The sequence below is a fragment of the Tachysurus vachellii genome, chromosome 16, assembly GCF_030014155.1.
Source record: "Tachysurus vachellii isolate PV-2020 chromosome 16, HZAU_Pvac_v1, whole genome shotgun sequence".
Taxonomy (NCBI): Eukaryota; Metazoa; Chordata; class Actinopteri; order Siluriformes; family Bagridae; genus Tachysurus; species Tachysurus vachellii.
This window is the reverse complement of record NC_083475.1, coordinates 16,112,884-16,132,783: the sequence shown is the minus strand read 5'-3', so window position 1 is coordinate 16,132,783 and position 19,900 is coordinate 16,112,884. Positions and strand designations below refer to the sequence as shown.

General features: G+C 38.7%; 1 protein-coding gene across 7 annotated transcripts in view; it reads right to left on the bottom strand.

The window, feature by feature from the left end:
• The window catches only part of pcloa (piccolo presynaptic cytomatrix protein a), a 61,437-nt gene that overhangs the window by 27,288 nt on the left and 14,249 nt on the right, over nt 1-19,900 (bottom strand). For all 7 annotated transcript variants that reach the window (XM_060889800.1, XM_060889803.1, XM_060889804.1 and 4 more), the window contains exons 4-7: nt 11,405-11,725; nt 5,085-9,369; nt 3,211-4,754; nt 756-2,811 (exon numbers count right to left, since the gene is read on the bottom strand). In XM_060889800.1, the coding sequence (XP_060745783.1) occupies nt 756-2,811; nt 3,211-4,754; nt 5,085-9,369; nt 11,405-11,725 (8,206 nt within the window). The remainder of the gene's footprint in view (nt 1-755; nt 2,812-3,210; nt 4,755-5,084; nt 9,370-11,404; nt 11,726-19,900) is intronic.

The following is a 19,900-nucleotide window of genomic DNA, read 5'->3' as shown; positions in this document are numbered from 1 at the left end:
GCTTCTATTAATAATTGCTATTATTATTATTATTATTATTATTATTATTATTATTATTATTATTATTATTATTATTATTGTTTTGAATTACTTTCATTATACCTAAGATATATATCATTCATTTGTTTCAAAATAATTTGCTTGACACAAAATGCCCTACAACCTATGCCCCACTATTGCCTCACTGTCAATTGTGACAGAACAGCTGAACATGACAGACAGACATTAAATCTAATCTAATATTATTCATTATATCTAAATATTATAGTGCATCTTATTTTTTATTTTTAAGACTACAAATACAGTGCAGCATTAGTTCCTCTGAAAGTATTATTTATTTTATTATTCTCTTTGTGAAAATTTATTTATACAGTGTATGCTAGAGTAAAGCTAGAGTATTACAGACGATTGTAAGGATAGATAACAATTCCTTTATATTATATCCTCAAATTGTATAATATATAGATATAATGTCTTTTATTCATGCATTTTTTATAGAGTACAAAAGAATTATATATGGTATAATCATTTTGTATAAACTATGGAACAAAATAGGTGGCCAGCAGACAAATGAAATATAAAGCATTCATATTTATATCCAAAAAAAATAATAAAAAATTAAATGAATAAAAGCAGAAAGCAAAGATCTTTAATAGGCTTTAATATAGACACTTGAATAATAGTCAGGAAAACAAAGTGCAGATGGTAGCCAAAGTAAATTGAAGCAAATGGGAAGGATCTGGTATAAAAATTACCTTCACTATCAGACATTGTGCCCTGCAGGTCATCTATGAGCATATAGCTGCGTCCTCTAGTAGGGTCCTCCCTGAGGTGCTGCTGCTGAGGATCCTGAAGAGAGAGACATGACCCAAACTGGTCACGGGAGTCGGCGGATATAGGCGGGAGCGGACCTGCAGATGCCCGTGCCATACCCATCGGCTGACCCACCGGACTCAGTGGGCTCTCTTCCTCAGAGTTTTGTGCCACAATTGGGATTCGCCCACGCCCACCCTGACCAATAGGCAAGCTGGTAGGCTTTGTCCTACCTGATGGTGCCTGATAGGCAGCAGTCTCTGAGGAAGTGTCACCCTCTGATTTGAGCCTCAAGGAGGAGCTAGAGATGTCCCGTTTGATAGACAGATCCAGGCCATACATAGATGAAGGCCTAGAAGAAGGCCGGGAGCGGCTCCCACTTGGATAAGCAGAGTCCTCTCCCAGAGTTGACCTTACACCAGAACTCAAGTTAAGACTCTGGCCTAAGTTAAGTGAACCCGCCAAATTGACCCCTAGAGATGAGCCCAGGTACTTTTGCTGCTCTGCAATATTCTTACGAAGCCCAAAAGTGATTTCATCCTGTAATAATCTGCTTGATCTTGGTGAGGCACCACTAGATCCCAAGTAGCTGCTATAATCTGTGTCTAAACCCCTACTATCCTGGATAGAGTATTTTCCAATGTTGCTTGTACTTTTGTGTTTCTGGTAGAGCAAGGATGTTGGAAGCTGTTTAGCTGCCTGCTTTTCCAAAGTTAATCTACTTATGCTGTACTTCTCTGTCTTGGGGAAAGCCCTGTAGCCTCCACTAGTTACACCTGTGTTAGAAGTATAGTGATGTGAGAGGCTAGCTAATTGCTCTAAGCTCTCAGTCCCTCCTGTGCTCCTCCTAAACTCCTGCTTCAATTGCTGCTTTAGAAGCTTCAACTCATATGGTTCTTCCATTGGGTCCTCATCATCTTGAGCCTTTCCATAGGAATGAAGTCTTGAGGAACTGGCAAGGTAATCAGTGCCAACATCTGCTGCTGTGCGTCTCAGCAGGCACTCTGCTTTGGCGAGTTCCCTCTCAGCAATTCCATAACTGGTAGATGAAAGAGCTGTGCTCTTGCTAAGCTCAGTTGCATCTTCTAGGAGCAGGTAACTTCTGGGTGTTTGGTGATGTTGATCTAAGTCAGCATAGAAAGAGTCTGCAGACACATTGGACATGGGACTTCCTGCCATGCTGCCTCCACGGTCTTCCAGGCCATGCAGATCAAGGTGATTGCCATACTTTCCTCCCAAATAGGATGAGTTTTCATAGTTGGTGGACACTTTGGTGGCATCAAGTTCAGACAATAGTGCAGCTTGTTGTCTTGCTTTTTGCTGTAGTAGTAGCATCTGGTGGTAGCTTTGCTGCTGTGAAGCAGTGAGAGAGGGTACAGAAGAATAAATGGATTGGGACTGGAAGGGCTGTTGAGCCTGGTACAGGGACTGCTGATATTGTGGGTAATGATACTGAGAGTATTTGCCATACTCATATTTAGTCTGTGGAGGAACAAACTCATCTAGTTCTGATTGCGGAGCAGTGTGAGGTCTTTCAAGTTCAAGTCCACTCACTTCCTCTCTACCATCACTTCTTCTTGTCTCTCGTATATTGCTCACTTCACTGTCAGACATATAGTCACGGTCCTCTGCAACACTTTGCAGATATGCCCTTTCCCTTTTCTCTCTTTCCTTGAGCAAAGCATCTTTCCTTCTGTTGATCCCCATCTCCAGATAGCGCAGTTTAGCATCAATCTCTTTCTCTTCTTCGTCCAATTCGGCCTGTTTTTTACGAAGTTTAGAGGATTCCCGTTCTACTAAATCCAGTTCACGGTCAATATCCTGCAAGATTTTTGCCCTTGCCATGTTGGAGCTTCGACAAAGGCGGCGACGGGCAGAGGCAGTGCTGTATGCTGTCTGGCCAGCATTGCCAGGCTCCTCTTCTGAAGGTGGGTTAGGAAGTGTTCGCTTCACTTTCTTTTGAGTACCAGTGGGAGTGCTATTTGGAGATCCTTTACCCTGCCATAGAAAAAAGCAATACGAATTTTATTATATACCATACATGTACCAATGATGCCATTTTTACATGCATGTGATTATTACTTATTTCTATATAAACATCTTCATAAATTAAGCAGGGAGAAAGCAAGCTAATGGAAATTAGTCCTTGTTGTTTCATTAGTGTTTTATCAGGTAAATTTTTATTTATAGAATAGAAAAATAGATTTCTATTTCTCTATATTTCTATATTTCTAAAGAGAAGTAAACTGACAGCATTAGCAACAATTAGGCATTAATTAAACAGATATATTACACAAGATCTGATAATGGACACTATTCTATTATAATATGTCCTACAGAACTTCATTAGGATTAGAATGTCTAACCTTAAATGTTAAATGTAAAAAGTGTACTCACAGAGTAACCCTCAGAATATTGGAAGTTGGCCGCTCTCTCTTCTGAAGTAGGACTCATAGGTTTTGGGTCAGACAGTGACCGCTGCATGACCTTTGCCCTTGGACTTCCAGGGACCACTTTGGATGGATCTGCACAACATATTTTCTGTGGGCTGGAGTCTCCACTTGATTTTTCATAGGAAACAAATTCAAGGGATTTACTAGGGGACATACAAGGAGATACTGGTGAATAAAGGACTTTGGGGGATTTGGGGGGAACAGGAGAAACCTGTAGACAGGAGTTATCTGTTTTGAGATGTGGAGACTGGCAAATTTCTAAAGGAGTGGGGCGTCTCTTAGGAGAGGAAGTTCTATCAGCGTTAGGAAAATCAATTCTAGTGTCCGTCTGCACAGTGTGTCCTTTAAGTGTTCCTGAGGAATCTGTCTGTACAGAAATTTCGGTAAGTGCCTGCACTGAAACTCCACAACTATCACCAGAACTGTATTTACCACCTCGAGGTCTGCTACGTCTGCCACGTGTGGGAAACTCCCACTCATCTTGGTCTTCATCATCTGTTTGTACACAACTATCTACACTCTTCTTGGCATTCTTCTTTTTTCTTCCTGTAGAGTAAGCTTTCTCTGTATTGTCTTCTTCATCAGTCTGACAACCACTGTCCATCTTTTTGTCTGTCCCTACAATTTGACCAAGTGTCTGCTCTTGGATCTCACCTGGATACATTTGTCTATACTTTTGCTCCTCCAGTTGCTGCCTCAGCTGCTCTTGGAGTCTCTGAATCTGTTCCAGCTGTTCCTGTTGCTGCGCATATGTCTCTTTTTGCATCATGAGGTGAGCTTGCCTCTCTTCCTCTTGTTGATACAGGATCTGCTGCTTCATGACCTGGAGTTCCTCTAGCTCCTTCTGAACTTGAAGTTGCTCCTGTTCCCGAAAGCGCTGAATTTCTTGCCTTTCCCATTCTAGTTCTTCAGCAAGACGTTGCTGTTTTATCTTCTCCAGCTCAAGAAGCTCACGTTCCATCTGATACTTTTCATCACCTGGAATCATGGGTGAAGAGAGAGCTTCTAGTGATGCCGCAATTGCCTCTAGTGAGGCTTCTGTGTAGTCCATTGATGCTGCTGTGGTTATCATTGGAGCTTTCTCTGTTTGACCACTAGAGAAAATATCCTTAGAAACACTAATCTCCAGGTTCAAAGGCATGTTTTCTTCCTCTGCTGTAGTCACAGCAATAGTGGAAAAGAAACTTTGTGATCTAGTGAGAGGGTGATTTTGCAGATTTGATAATGATGGCATTGTGTCACTTGTATGCATGCCTGAAAGGGAGTTGTACGTTGTACTAAAAATTGATCCAGGTTGTGTAGTTATAGCATATGTAGAAGGAACTGGTGCTGCTACAGAAGAATAAACCACACCATTTGAAGATCTCAGAACACTAGAACTTCCAAAGTGAGTTCCAACAGCAACAGTTATTCTGGCTTGGGAGTATTGTGGGAGTGTAACTCCAGTAAATACACCTGTAGCTTTGCTTGAGTAATCCACAGCTTCACCTGTTAAAAGTTCATATTGTAAATAATAAGCTTACACAATGTTTACACCATGTTTTGGTAAATACAGAAATCCAAACCATGCCCAATTTAGTTAAATGCAAAATTTGTTTTTGCAAGATTTCAGGAAATGCAAAGCACATAGAGTGGCATGCAGACATAAACACTGCAAAAAAAAAAAAAAAAATGAAAAAAGAAAATACAACCATGCAAGTCCAAAAATAAAAACAGAAATGGAGCACAGTTTAAACTGCAAAAGTAGGTCTCAGATGGGAATGAGTAAAGCTAACTCAAAATGGCATCGCTGAGAAAGATCTGCAACATCGCACTGACCTGCTATAGACATTTTTCCAGATGTAAGGTCTACAGCACCCTCCATTTCCCTGTTGTAGTCAAATCTATTCTTACTTTTGTACAGGAAGAGGCCAGCTTCTGCCAAATTTGTGTCAGACATGGAAGGCTTGATTCCACCAAGTCCTCTCATGCCATATGGAGAACGATCATATTGGTAGTGGTCATCTCTGTAGCCAAAACGATCCTCTGGCAATGGAGCTGAGGGTTGCTGAGTGGCACAGCTACCAGCAAATGGAAACTTGTACACTACGTCACAACACACTGCCCGTCTTCCTGCTGTTAGGTCTACTGGCTTGCCATCATCCTCTGTGATCACTGTTGTAACCACTTCTGAAGATGACCGATCTACAGACACCATAGTCTGTACTGGTTTAACTGTTGTGAGGTCGACTACACAAGATTCACAAGTTTCAAGTTGAGGTGGAATACTTGTGTAAACAATATTGTTTGCAATTGTAGGGGCTGTTGTAACAGGAACACAATGTGATTTGCCTAGAGCTGTGGAAAGGTTTATTGGTTTTTCTGGCTGAGAATCAACAGGACGATAAATAATTTGGGAAACGGGTTCAAAGGATTTAGCTGTTGTTAGTTGTAGAGGCAATGAAGTGGCATGAGAAAGATTATTGTTGCCATATGCTATAGTAGCTGTACAAGTAACGATGGACATGCTGTCCACTGATGAAGTATCAGTGCTTAAGTTTATTACAGATGACTGGACTGCACTTTGCTGTCGCCCATCAGCCAGGAAGGACTGCCGTTGTGACTCTGATGATGACAGATCTATACCTTTCATGCAAATCTCTGCATTTGATTTTGGAGTGCACAGATCAACAATCACTCCAGAATGATAAGCATGTCCATTCTGTACTGCTACTGGCACTGCTGGGACTGCTGGTATACCAAAAGCTCTTGGAGTTGTAGGTGGAGGAGGTGTTTTTCCATGCATAACAGACACTGTTGTTCTTTGGACTTCAGTAGTTACTACCTGGACATCAACATTTTGAGTTACAGATGAGGGCTGTGCAGCTGAAATTGCCTCAAAGACATGGCTCATGCTTGAAATGACCGTTTCTGGATCACACATTTCTTGCCTTTCTATGGATTCTGTTATTTTTGTGAAAGCTAATGGTACTCTGGTTATTTGTGGCTGTGGTGGCAATTGTGTTTGTGGCTGTGATTGAAAATCAAACTGTAAATGATACTGTTTGCTAGGTGATGAGGGATCAGAAGTTGGGGCTTGGGTTGTCACACCTTCTATGGGTGAACCAGGTTGGGATGGCAGAGTTATAACCACATAAGTATCATATAATGACTTCCCAAACCTAGGAGATGTAGGGGTTTTTATTGGTGATGTAGGCCCTGTTTTTATCTCAGATGCAGGACTCAGATTCAACACACCATCTTCACTGCTTGTTGGGAGTATGCTTGGTCTGACAGGAGAATAAATAAAAGAAAGTGGTTGGGCATTTGACATGGGTTTTGGAGCTATTGGAGGCTTGACTGTCTCCACTGGTCTATGGCTGAATGCCAGGCCTGCAGGGATTGTGGATGGCTTTGGTGGGACAGGAGGAGGAGCATGTGGCTTGTTATTTGGTGCCATAGAGTGTCTCATTTGTGCATTTGGACCTGTACTTGGAATACCAGCTAGAACAGTTTTTTGTGGAACCTGAGGTGGAATCTTTTTGGGATAAAGAGCAGGCTTAGGTAGAGTAGGTGGTGGCAGAGGAGGGGGAGCAGGAATATCTGGTTTTTCCTGAGACACAGTTCTACGTAGAGCTACTGGCTTGGGAGGGACAGGTGGGGCAGTTGATATTACACTGGGTACTGTTGGCGCATATTGTGGTACAGTGGGTAAAGGTGATGTCACTGGAACAGAAGGTCTAGAAACTACACTAGGAATCTGAGAAGGTGAAGAAGTCTCTTGAGCCAAGGTTGAAGTCTTTGACAAATCGACAATGCCAGGCTGGTCTGTAGGTTCCGTCATGGGGGCCTGTGATGACACTGGCTGTGATGTTGTTTCTGCCCTTGATGAAATGGAATCCATGACAGGCTCTGAAGCTGGCATTGAAACTGAAGGTTTAGTTCTTTCCTGAGGTAACTTGACAGCAAATGATGTTGACTCAGTCACTGCAACAGGGGCAGAAGCTGAAGCCGATGTAAAAACTGGAACTGTTTTTTCGTCCTGATTTTGATCTGCAGTGCTCTCTTCACCAGATTCCTCTTCCCCTGAGGAGCACTGAGTCACTGTCAAATCCGGAATAGAGAGAATTCTTCTTTGAGGAAATGTCCCTGTTGTAGCAGAGGTAGTAACCTCTATTTCCTGTGCTTTGTCACTGAAATCAGAAATTGTTTGTGTTGGGCTGGTGCCTGGTGTCAGGACTGCTCTCTGTTTTTTCATAAGTTCCTCATAGGCTTCTTCTGCATTTAACAGTGGTTTCCCATCCTTCCCAAACTGGCCAGAAATGCTTGTGGAGATGGTCTCTTGCCTTGTGACAGGTGTGTCTTTGGTACAAGAAAAGACATCATCTTCAGTTGTGTCTATTGTGTGGAATTCTTTCACAGTGTTATTTTCTTTTAGCTGTTTCTCTTTAAGCAACATCTCTTTCTTTATCTGCATCATATCCTCATATACTTCATCTGGTGATCTAAGTTTTCTTGCTTTCTCAGGTAAAGACATTTTCTTATCTTGTTCTTTCTCTACATGTGTTTCGTCAACCAGTGACTCATAGGCATAATCTTCAATTAGCATTCCACCATATAGAGACTCTTTTCCAGGTGGAATATCCTCCATAGTTGGAGACTTTGTTCTGAGCATTATCTCCTCATAAGGGCCATGTGAAGTGTGCAAAGGCTGATTTTCCATGATTTCCCTGGATTGGTTATTAGCATGTTGTTCATCTGTTGGAGAATACAAAGAGACAGATGTTGGCAGATGATATACTTTTTGAACAGCAGCAATCTTCTCTGGAAGAATCTCAAACCCTTCTGGCTCAGATTCCATGCTTGGGGAAAAATCCGAGCAGGAGGATCTACGGAATTCCTCCATCTCTGCTTCTTGCCGCTGCTCCTCTGTTGGAGAAGCATCTTCAATTGGTGAAAGGTTGCTTGGTGGAGTCTTTGGTCGCTCTCGTCTTCTCTGTGCTCGTATTTCCTCTTTATCCTTCTTTGATTTCTTACTGGAATTCTTTTGCTTCTCCTGTTCTTTTAAGAGCTCTTCTTCCTCCCGCAATTCATCTTCTTCTGATGAATCTTCAATGGTAGGTAGCATTTGGCCTGGCTGCCGATGCTTGGCTTTCCTGTGCTGTTTGCCTTCTCCATTGCTTTTAATATGGCTTGGACTGCTGCTATCACTGTCTTCATCAAGAGAAGATAGTGAGGTTGGAGAAGTGCCTGGAGTAAAACTAGATGCATGTAAGCTTGAGGAGCCCTCCCCTCTAGACCTGTCATCAGGGGAATCTGTAAGGCTCTCAGGTTCACCATCATCTGAAGCCTGACGGACAGTGGCCACAGTGTTGAGCTCAATTGTTTTGAAATGGCGAATCCCAGCACCATTGTCTTCGGAGGTCTGCTCCCTTTTACTTAGTTCCTCAATTTTAGCCACAGAAATGATACTTTTGTAGTCTACTTCTTCTTCAGGGTTAATACTACTGTTTTTGACAAGACCCCTTGCCTTGCCTGACTCTTTCTTCTTGATGTCCTTCTTTACATCTTCTTCTAGTATATTATTTTCCTGATCAAGTGTTTTTTGTTTAGTAAGGTTCTCCTCAACAGGTGGTGATACATCCTCATGAGTATTTATTGCCACAATCTCTTTATCTCCTGACCCTGCACTGTCCCTTCCGATATCTTTTACTTCACCTGGTTTATTTTCATTCTCATTGAGAGGTGAAGATTCTCCCTCACTACTGTCCTCCAGAAAATTCTGTTTAAGCTCTGTTGGCACAAGTAGCTTTTTCCTCACTTTTTTAGAGCCTGCAGCATCATTCACTTCTTCTTGAGCATTTCTGTAAATGTCTTCCTCTGAGGTGAGTTTTGGAGACTCCTCTGTGGACACCTCCTGTTGGCATGCGATGACGGCTGACTCACATTGTGATTGATCTTTAGTGGATGTTCCTTGTGCTGCAAGTATCGGAAGAACAGAACTCTCTAACTTGGCCAAATCTGAAGGACTTGTTAGGCTATTCTCTTGACTGACACTTTCTTTGTTTTTAGGTTTTATTAGAATCTCTTTGTCTTCCCCAGGCTTAGCAGCATCTTCTGTTTTCTGCAAGCAAAAAGAAATTTACAATGAAACCAGAATACAAAATAATGTTACAAAAGTAGGTTTACAGCAAATCAAATTGAGATTTAATCTAACATTTTTCTCTACCGATTATTTATCCATATACAGATACCTGTCCGAACTTCTCAATATCTTTAGGTTTTATAAATGGCTTTGTCCCATCTTGATTTCTCTCTTGAGAGCATGGAGATTGTACTTCCCCAGATGAACTTTCTTTGCCTTGTTTACTAGCTACAAGAGATGGGGGACTGGGTTTTTCTACAGGTTGTAAGGTACAAAATGCCTTGTAACTATTAGATTGAGTGTTTAGGATTTCCTTATTAGGTACTGAGCCAGTCTTTACTCTCTGTTGACCATTAACTATTTCATTTTCTTCATCAGGCATTGTAAAAAAGAAACCTTGGGCTAGTGTTTCAGGCTGTTCATTTGATTTGATTAGTTTTTTTAATTGCATCTCATAATTTATATCAACTTCAGAAAATGGAGGTACTTGTGTTCTCTGGTTTGATAAAACAGCTTCTAAAGCATTTATTGAGGCTGAATTCAAGGTATGTTTTAATTTTTTGTCTTCAGGAACTTCTGTACTTTCAGGAAATTCCTGATCTCCTACCGTATCGGGTGTATCATTCTTTTTAACCACACATTCTTCGACAGTCTGAAGACTGTCAATGTTGGATGTTACTGTTTTTTCCATTGAAACATTTTGCACTTTCTTAGCTTCAGTAAGAGAAGATGTCACTTCTGATCGAATGTCATTGTGCTCTACCAGTTCACTTTTTTCTACTTTCTCAGAGTGTTGCTTGTCATGTACACTTTCTATTAGGGCAGTTTCTTCTGAAGGCTCAACCATTGGCTGTGTATTCACTGGCATATCATCTCTTTCTGTCATTTTTGAGGCTGCACAAATCTCATCTATTTGGGATCTATTATCATATTTTTTGTTGAAAGTCTTCAGTTCAGCTATACCTTCCACTTCATTTTGTCGTTGAACGTTTTCCTTTTTAGTATTATCAATAATGCTTATGTTGTTACCTGCTGAAAATGTGTCAGATTCTTCTATTCCAGTAGGATTTGCCTGATTCTGATTCTGTGTAAGTTTTTCTATCCTAAAATGCTCCTTGTTATCTTTACTAGCAGAAAATTCAACAGCTACATTAGGTATAAGGGATTCAATTGCTTGATTTTTTGTTAAGTCCTCTGCTCCCTTTACCTTATTCTCAGTAGCACCCTCTGTCATTTCTTGAATATTTCTATCAGTCTCAGTTAACGGAGAGAATGTACCTAGCGTGATTTTCACTTGTTTTAGACAAGTATCATGTACAAGTTCATCTAATATATCTGGTTTTGTTTTTAGTTCTGATTTTATCAGATCATTGGTAGATAGGAAAGCAGGGTTGCCATATCCTTGAGAAGCTTGAGTTTCGATTTTTGATTTTTGCTCAAATTTAGGTTCTTCTGCTGACTGTTTCAATTTGCTGTGATCAAGATCTTTTTCCTCTATTTTATTATTCTGTGCTTCAGCCCTTCCTGAATATACAAATGGAATTTCAGGGGGAGACATGTTCTTTGTTTTTATTTCTAATGCATACTCATTCTCTACAAATTCCCCTTTTGTGATACCATTCTTGGCTTCATTATTATCTTTTAAATTTGCTTTGGTCACTTGTAATCTGTCTTCCCTAATCTCAGCCTTGTTATCAAGTATTCTGGCCTCACTGGGGTATTTATCATGATTCATCCTGATCACATTAGCATGATTTGAAGGTGAATCATTATCTTCTTGTTCATGCTGCTCAGGCTTACAACTTCTTTCCTTTTTATTCTGGGTTCTAGGCTCAGTTTGCTGTACGATTAAACACTGCTTGGAATCTGTCTCCTTAGCATTTGCTATATCCCTCAGGATAATGTCAGTAGGTAGGACATCAGCTCTGATAGTTTGCTCATGTGTAGTGAATTTCAGTATTGTGCTTTCACATGCACTGTCAAGTGTTTGTTCTTTGTTTGGCTCAGGTAGTACCTGTGTGCTGTCCTTGTCCTGTTTCACTGCAGCTGACTCTACTACAAGCTTAGCATCAGATGTGACTGAATCATGCTCAGACTTGTCAGCTGGAGGCTGAGTTACACTAGGGGTACGGACAAGCGCTTTGGATGGGGAAGAAGTGACAGGAGAAGGAGATGGGGGTAAAGGAGTTGACGAAACAGTTCTGGCTGTGGAAGAAGGAGGGGTAGGTTGGGATTTAGCTGGTATCTTTGAAGGAGAAGGTGGGGGTGGCATATCCCCTCCAAGTTGTCCAGAGAGAGCCCTTTGGGTCTGGCAGTTCAGACAAAGCCACTCATTCTGTAAGACAAGTAAGCAAATTAAGAAATGTAAGTATCATGTATGATAAGATTATCATGAGGCATGAACAAAAAATAAACTTTTACAGCTAAAATGGCAAATAAGAGCACTATATATTTAGGTTTTTAGAAATCTGTATGACAATGTTGTGATATCCTAATGACATAGCTGAAATGGGAAAAAAATGACAAAAATATCATATTACGATCATCAGGGAGTTCTAAAATAGACAATATATATCATGTAAAATGGTAACATAATGACTGAATGGCATTTGGAAATACAAAAAAGTTTAACAGGTAACAATCTACATACTTTTTCAACCACATTTTGTAAGTATTCAAAAAATGTTGCTGATATCCAGAATATATTCTGAAATTAAATATTTTTTCAATACCAATATTTATTGTAATTTATTTGTAATTTATTGCAATACCAATATTATATAATCACATATTTCTTTCCTTCCTTTAGAAAAATGCTCCAAATACTTCAAAATATATCTACTACATATTGTACATATAAATTACCACAGTGGACAGCTGATTGTTCTGGGGAGATCTTACAGCCTAATGACTTAATGACTGTATTTAGAGACGATTAGACCTGTCAGCAAACAGACTGCAGACTCAATAAAAGAGCTGCTGTCTGCAGTTGTCTATACAGTGCAACATCTTTTCTGCTTGATTGAATCTTTATTTCACATTGGTTTTAATTGATACATTTCAGCAGAGCATAATTGAGACAAACCAATAACACAAGATCAGGTCATGATAAGAAATTACTTCTCATGACACTATCATGAATAATGTGACTGCCAAAAACAGCAACAAAAATATATTAAATTCGGAGTCCAAGTAGAGCCATTTTCCCATGAAGCACTATACATAAATCATGAGAGTTTTCTATCTCTCACATTTCATTACAAAAAAGATGAGCCATGCTATGTTCAGTGTCGCTGTTATTCTCCAATGGTTTAGCTGTAGGGCTTAATCTAGACTGAGGCAGCCTGGGGTCACAGCAGGGGTACATGCATAAACCAGCGCTGAGAAACAGCTCAAGTAAATATTGGAACTAATACAAACTAATCTGAATTGAAACAAAATAACAACAACAACAACAACAACAACAATAATAATAATAACAATAACAATAACAATAACAATAACAATAACAATAACAACAACAATTATTATTATTATTATTATTATTATTATTATTATTATTATTATTATATAAGCTCAATTAACATAAAAATATTTAAGACACATGCAAAGAACAGGAATTAGGTAATTGTGAAGATCTTATTTCTTTTTGCTAGTGATGTTGTTGTAGGCTTGTCATTCAGCACTACAGTCTTTTCCATAAACCATGATTGTTTTTTCAAAGCTAATTAGCACTGAATCATAATATTAAGAGTTTCCCTGGTGACAAATCCTTTTTGAGAGTCATACTGACGTTACTGGTGACACAACAGAGGAAATATCACAGACATAATGCATAAGTGATAGTAATATTAACAATTGTACTTTTTTTCAGAATTATTCAATGATACCAATTTTCCTAAATTTTTCACCAAAGGACAACATTTAAAAAACCAAAGGATATTTATATGCACCTTTCATGATACTAAATGATAATGTACAGTTATAAGAACAATTATAAGTAGGAAGGTGCATATTAGAACAAAATAAGAATATATTCGTCTATAAAAAAGGTAAACAAAGAGGGATACAAATGTGAATTACAAAAAAAAAAAAAAAAATGGGAAAATGCAAATGGGTATATAAAACTTTGACATAAACTGGGTAATATAAAATTTGAGCGCCAGCAAATGCAAGGAGAAATAGTCAGATTTTTAGAGGCACAGAGAAGAAGAGTACGAGAATTCAACACTGAACCATCTCCTATAGTGAAGAGCAAATAAGTGTCAGAGGATCTATGTGTGCACGCAGGTATATACAGGTATGTATGAGAGAAGAAGGCTAGATACAGTAAGTAAGTGTTGTGTTGAGACCATGCCTAGACTTTAAGACCAGAAAAAGCAACTTTTATTATATATACAAGGGAACAGGTAGGCTTCCCAAAGTTTTTCATCCACATCTCACCCAAGTTCCAGTAGTCTGGAAGTTTCTCTTGTGTTCATTCCAGGACAATTATTCACAATCTGATCCTACTGAACCTCCTTTCAACACACTTCAACAGTACTGTCTGTAATTCTCTTCACAATGGAATTATTTAGAAATCCACTATCAGAAAAAAGTCAACCAGAAAAGGTGATAAAAAATGATTTTCATTTTTTTTTTTATAAGTATGAAGAAATTTAATGTGAGTAAATATACTTTCACATGCTTTTGAGTAACTGCTGCAGACATCCAGACACAAAGAACATTTGAAAAGTTGCTGACTAATGATTTAGTTTACACAAAAAAACAGGTGGCTTTAAAATGATGCAGATTATTAACTAATTATTCAGTAATTTCCTGACATTAACCAATGACACTAAAACAAACACTGAAAAACCCAACATTAATGACATAATTTGTAATGCAGTTCGTAACAGTAATCCTGTCTTTCCCTCATTTCCTCTCCTTTAACAGACTAAGGTCAATAGTGTCCTTTATTACAGGGGAAATACTGTAGATGTTTTATTTCCAACATTTTGCACTTGCTTGACACGAGAGATGAGAATTCTAAGCAAATATAAGCAAGAAATAAAAAAAGCACTTTAAACATAATTGTTCAGGAAGTCAGCCATTCGGAGCAAAACCTCTCAGGGGCTTTTTCATTTTCGTTGGTGGATTTTGCTCTGTGAGCTGGAATCCGCAGTCAATCTGGTATTAAATAGCTAGAAAATGACATCCTGAACTATTGAACACAAATATTAGAAGGACTGAATTCAGGGGGTCTTGTGTATTATCTCAAAAGGAGCACCAGGTGCAAAATGTTCATAGCATGAAACAAAACAAAAGCTTGAACACAACATTAGTGCAGGAAATGTGGGTATGCAGTTTCTTAGGTGGTATTCTTAGTTGTTTGACAGTAGTGTAGATGGCGGATGTGTTCATTCCCAAGGAGAGCTTCCTGTCAAAGAAGAAATGGGAACGTGTGTATGTGTGTGTGTGTGTGTGTGTGTGTGTGTGTGTGTGTGTGTGTGTGTGTGAAGTCTGGCAGTAAATGTGGGAATAGGAGCTAAATTTACCCTCTGCTCTGGCAATGTGGCTGGCTTCTGCTCACTAATACATTCACTATGGATCCCAAGCTCTGATTTCTGTTATGGTGAACTAAATGCACTATAATGGAATGCTTTGTTATACATTCATATTTTTACAATAAAGCGCTTTAAAAATCTTGAATCCGATTGGTCAGAAGGTGTTGATTAAGGTGTTCTCTATAACGGAAGCTTGGACAGTAGTTTCAGGAGCAAGGTTGATATTAACGCACTTGGTCAAATATGTTTTTGTTTCCCAAATTACAACATGCACAAGATCCTGTATGTAAGATTCTCCACATCCACATAAACATATTGATATGGTTAGTGTGAGTCAGTTCTAGTGTCTGCTCTTTGTATCAGAGATAATGCTGTAATACGTTCCAATGTTTTGCTTGTGCTCTAGACAAATTTTTTGAACATTTTTTTTGCATTACATAATAGAAAGAAACTCGGCTGGTATTGCCATAACACGAGTGATGACATGCTGACTAACTTCACAGATGTTCCACAATACTAAATATAACTAATAAACAGTTACGCAAACAAAAAGCATGATGTCTTGTACTTTAATGTACAAATGACTGTGGTATAAGATAAAAAAATTGCGATATGTTATTTTAGGAACAAAAATCAACTTTGGGGCGTTAACCTTAACTTCATCTCAAGTCAGGCTGCTGTCAGAGAGGTTGTTGATTATTTTCTGATAATGACACGCCCCCAAGTGTTTTATGCCAAAAATACAAAACTCTTTGTTTTGCATGCTTGTGTATACACACACACACACACACAGAAAGAGAGAGAGAAAGACAGAGAGACATTATAAACCATGTGTCAGGTTTCTTCCCTCGGGTGGTGGAGGCGGGTGAACAGGTGAAATGGTGAACAGGTGTGGCTGTGGCCAGTTTGACTATGTTGTTGTTTTCATGAAAGGGGCTTTGTTTTCATTTCATATCCTGCATTAGAGTTTTAAGTCGCATCATTCCATGGTTTAGTTTTCAGTTTTTTTTCACTTTTTTGTTGAATCTAGATTACGAGTAAGAAGAAATGGAAGAATGTAACCATTCACACTGCATATACATGCAAATATTACATTCCAGTTCCTTTTTGGGTGAAAACCTGAATGTTTTCACAATTTGACTATTTATTTTTTTCATTAAACTGTTTTAAAGATTACAGAAAGATTACAGATGTTAACATGAATAGCAAGAGCAAAAAAAATGGCACACATGGCATAGTTTTGTACTATTTACATGGCTGACACTTAATAGTTTTACACATTTACTATTAAGGAATAAACCTGGTTATAGTACTGTTGTAGTGTGCTGTTACAGGAAAATATCATTTTATGCTGTGATTTTTCTATAACAGCACATTTATAAGTGCTTTATTTCTCTTAAACTATAACAATTTGCCAACTTTAATCATTTTGAATATATTTCTAGTAATAGTTCATTGTTTTGAACTACTTAGAAAATAAGAAATAAAAATAATTATATTATTATTATTATTATTATTATTATTATTATTATTATTATTATTAGACAAGAATTCTGCAAAGAAAAAACCTGCAAAGCCCTTTGTCTGGAAAACGTTCGTATGTTAAAAAAAAGCAAAAATATAACTTTACTTTAAATTACACACACTTAATAAACAGCCCTTCACAGAACATTTCGCCATTTCAACAATTGCACCTGCTTATTAAATCCATGCAGCGTCTGACAAGCCCATGTCTAACTTGTTACCATAGACACAATACTGTTTCAGAACGAGGATATTAATATAAATCAGTTATTCGCCTTGAAACCAGAACCACTGTCAAAGCTGCCATTAGAGAAACTTCAAAAATCAAAACCTTCTGAATAAACTGATTTGAGAATTTTTTTGTGAGTTGCCATGGTATAAAATTTTATTTAAAGTATGACTTCTCATAGAGATGGATTAAAAAAATATCTCAGGGAAACAAGACATGATGACAGAGAAAGGAGTAAAAAAAAGGAGACAGAGACACAAACTGCCAAATTAAAATAATTTTGAAGTAATGGTGTGAAAAATTTTGTTCCCAAATAAAAAAAAAAAATAGCTTTAGTCCATGAGTTCTTTTTTCTTTTGTCCTGCACTGTCTTGTTTGTCTTGTCCTGCACTGTTCGCACCAGGTTGCACAGTTGCACTTTATATGGCTAGGACTACTTACTAGTCATTAGCTCTGTATTTGTTTTATGTAGCTCCACAATCCTGGAGTAACATTGTCTCATTTCACTGTGTACTGCAACAGCTATATATGGTTGAAATGACAATAAAAGCTTCTTGACTGGACTTGACTTGACTTGACAACCTCACTGTCATGTCCTTATTTTTGCCATCCTTTTGATCTTAAAGCATTTTTTTAAATCTTTCAGTTTTCTCCAGTCCCCACACACTCCCCCTCCTCCTTTCCTCTCCTTATTACCAAACCGCAGTAGGTCTCAGCGAGACAGCAACTTCCTGTTAGAATACAGTATGTTTGGCACCACAGTGATTTCCTGGTGGGAGAGTGTGTCGTGAGGGGGGCACTTGATGCATGACTGGATATATCACTGACAACTCTTTACAAGCAGAGTACTAAAGTAGAGCTGAGCCAACACTGGTTTGGATTTTCAAGTTTCTTGGATTCACAAAATCATACAATCAAAACAGGGAAATAAAAAAAAAAACGCCTTACAAAGACAATTTATAATAATTGTAAAGTTAAGATTTTGAAAAAGTCTTTCTTTTTTTCTCTTTCTCTCTCTCTTACACACATAAACGTACATACAGTACATGCACACACACACACACACACACACACACACACACACACACACACACACACACACACACACACACACACACATGCATGCAAGTCTACCTAAAAAATGGCTGCTTTCAAAAAATCAGACAAAGGATGACACATGGTGGGCAGGAGTGTGTCAGGCCTTAGAGTGGCTTTTGAGCATAAATAAAACGCACACAGTCTCACTGACTATATTTACACATAATAAAAATCCTGCAACATAAAGATGTCCAAACTCCCAGAATGCCCTGTGGTCATTCATGCACAGACACGTGTACACACTTTGAGAATGGCAGGATAAAATAAAATAGCACAGAAGTTCCATTAAGGATCGATATAAAGATCCTTTGTAAATGGCTTATTTATATGGTTTTAGAATATTTACATACTACAGCACTGATCGGTAATAAGATGTTGATTCATGTTCTATAACAGCAGCTGTGTACAAAAGTAGTCCAATAGTCAATAAAACCAGCAGAACACCAAACCTTGAAATCTTTCCACACACCACATATGATGCCAATATTGTACAATATGATGACAAGCTCTACCAAACATATTGTAATATTTCAGAGTACCTTCAAACAATAAAGCACTATTAAAAACAACGTTTAGCCTCTGTTTCGTTTTAAATAAAGAATAGTTCTGTAACGGAATAGACCAAATCAATTACATACAAAACACTCATATTGGAATATGATTTAATTTGAAACAGCAATAAATGCGGTTGCCTAGGGGATGCGGTAGCCTAGTGGTTAAGGTGTTAGGCTACCAATCGGAAGGTTGTGAGTTCGATCCCAGGTCCACCAAGCTGCCACTGCTGGGCCCCTGAGCAAGGCCCTTAACCCTCAATTGCTCAGTTGTATAAAAAATGAGATAAAGGTATAAGTCGCTCTGGATAAGGGCATCTGCTAAATGCTGTAAATGTAAATGAAATCATATTTGATTATAATTTAATATAAAGACATTGCAGTCTAAACGTAGGTCATTTCTCTGGGAAAACCATGATCCTGTCAATGCTGTTGACATCTTTTTCTTAACGCGCTAGCTGTTTTAACAAATTTTGACCACAGTAGCCTACTTGCACTAACAGTGCACAAAGTACACCAATGGAAATGCAGCTCTAGTCCTCATTAGGCTAGAGAGAGTCTGTAATAGGCTAAACCAGGAGACAGACCGACTGAACAAACACAATCTGTTTACCAGACAGATGGGCAGATAGCCATGGCAATATATATGGTGATTGGGCAGTTACAGAAAGAGATGTCCACAAATGTGTGTACACATTACATAAAGTCTCCCAACAGACAGAAGGAGAAACTTGACTGTAGCTATGGGAACGGAGCTCACGCATTCAAACAGACAGAACAGCTCCTTAGCAGCTCGCAAATGAAAAAAAAAATTGTCTCAGCACTCTAGCACATTATCAAGAGGACAGACAAATGTCAAAAATATCCACTATATTCTCATACATTCTTATGTCCTGTGTTGTGTTCATTTCAGTACAATTGTCTATAATGAGTGTTTGCACAACAATTGTCCAGGACAGATGTGCTTCTCTTTCAGTCAGCATTTGCTCCTGTATCTACTTTATGCATGTGAGTTTAGCCAGCTTGTGAGTAAATAAAAATGCTTGCTCACAACCCACAGGATGTTTGACTCACTTCCTTTAGTCAGGCTGAATCAGGGACTTACTCCCTTCTCATACTGGTTGCTTTAATCCACACCGGAGTGAGCTTACACCTGCTCCTCACAAACCATACTGAGTGGGTAAATGCACCAGGGTTTGATTCAGACTGACTAAACATTCCATATGCGAGAGTGCCCATACAGAAACAGGCAGCCCTGAGCCGGAGGCGGATGGGTCACCGTGGATGGGAATGTGGGTGGTACCATAGAGGATGGAGGCAACACAACAGAGAAAGCCACAGACATAGAAAAAAGACACAATGGCTGAAGTAAATTGCTTTGGATGTAGAAAAAAAGCTTACTGTACCTAACATTTGTAGTTTTTATACTGCAGTGCACTCTATTTTAAAATTGAGGGCAAAACCATTTTTTGTTGTTTTACATGACAGACTACTACTACTAAAAATATATCAGCATAAAAATCACCCCGACTGAAGTTTCATAGCTTCATCCTACAAAAGAA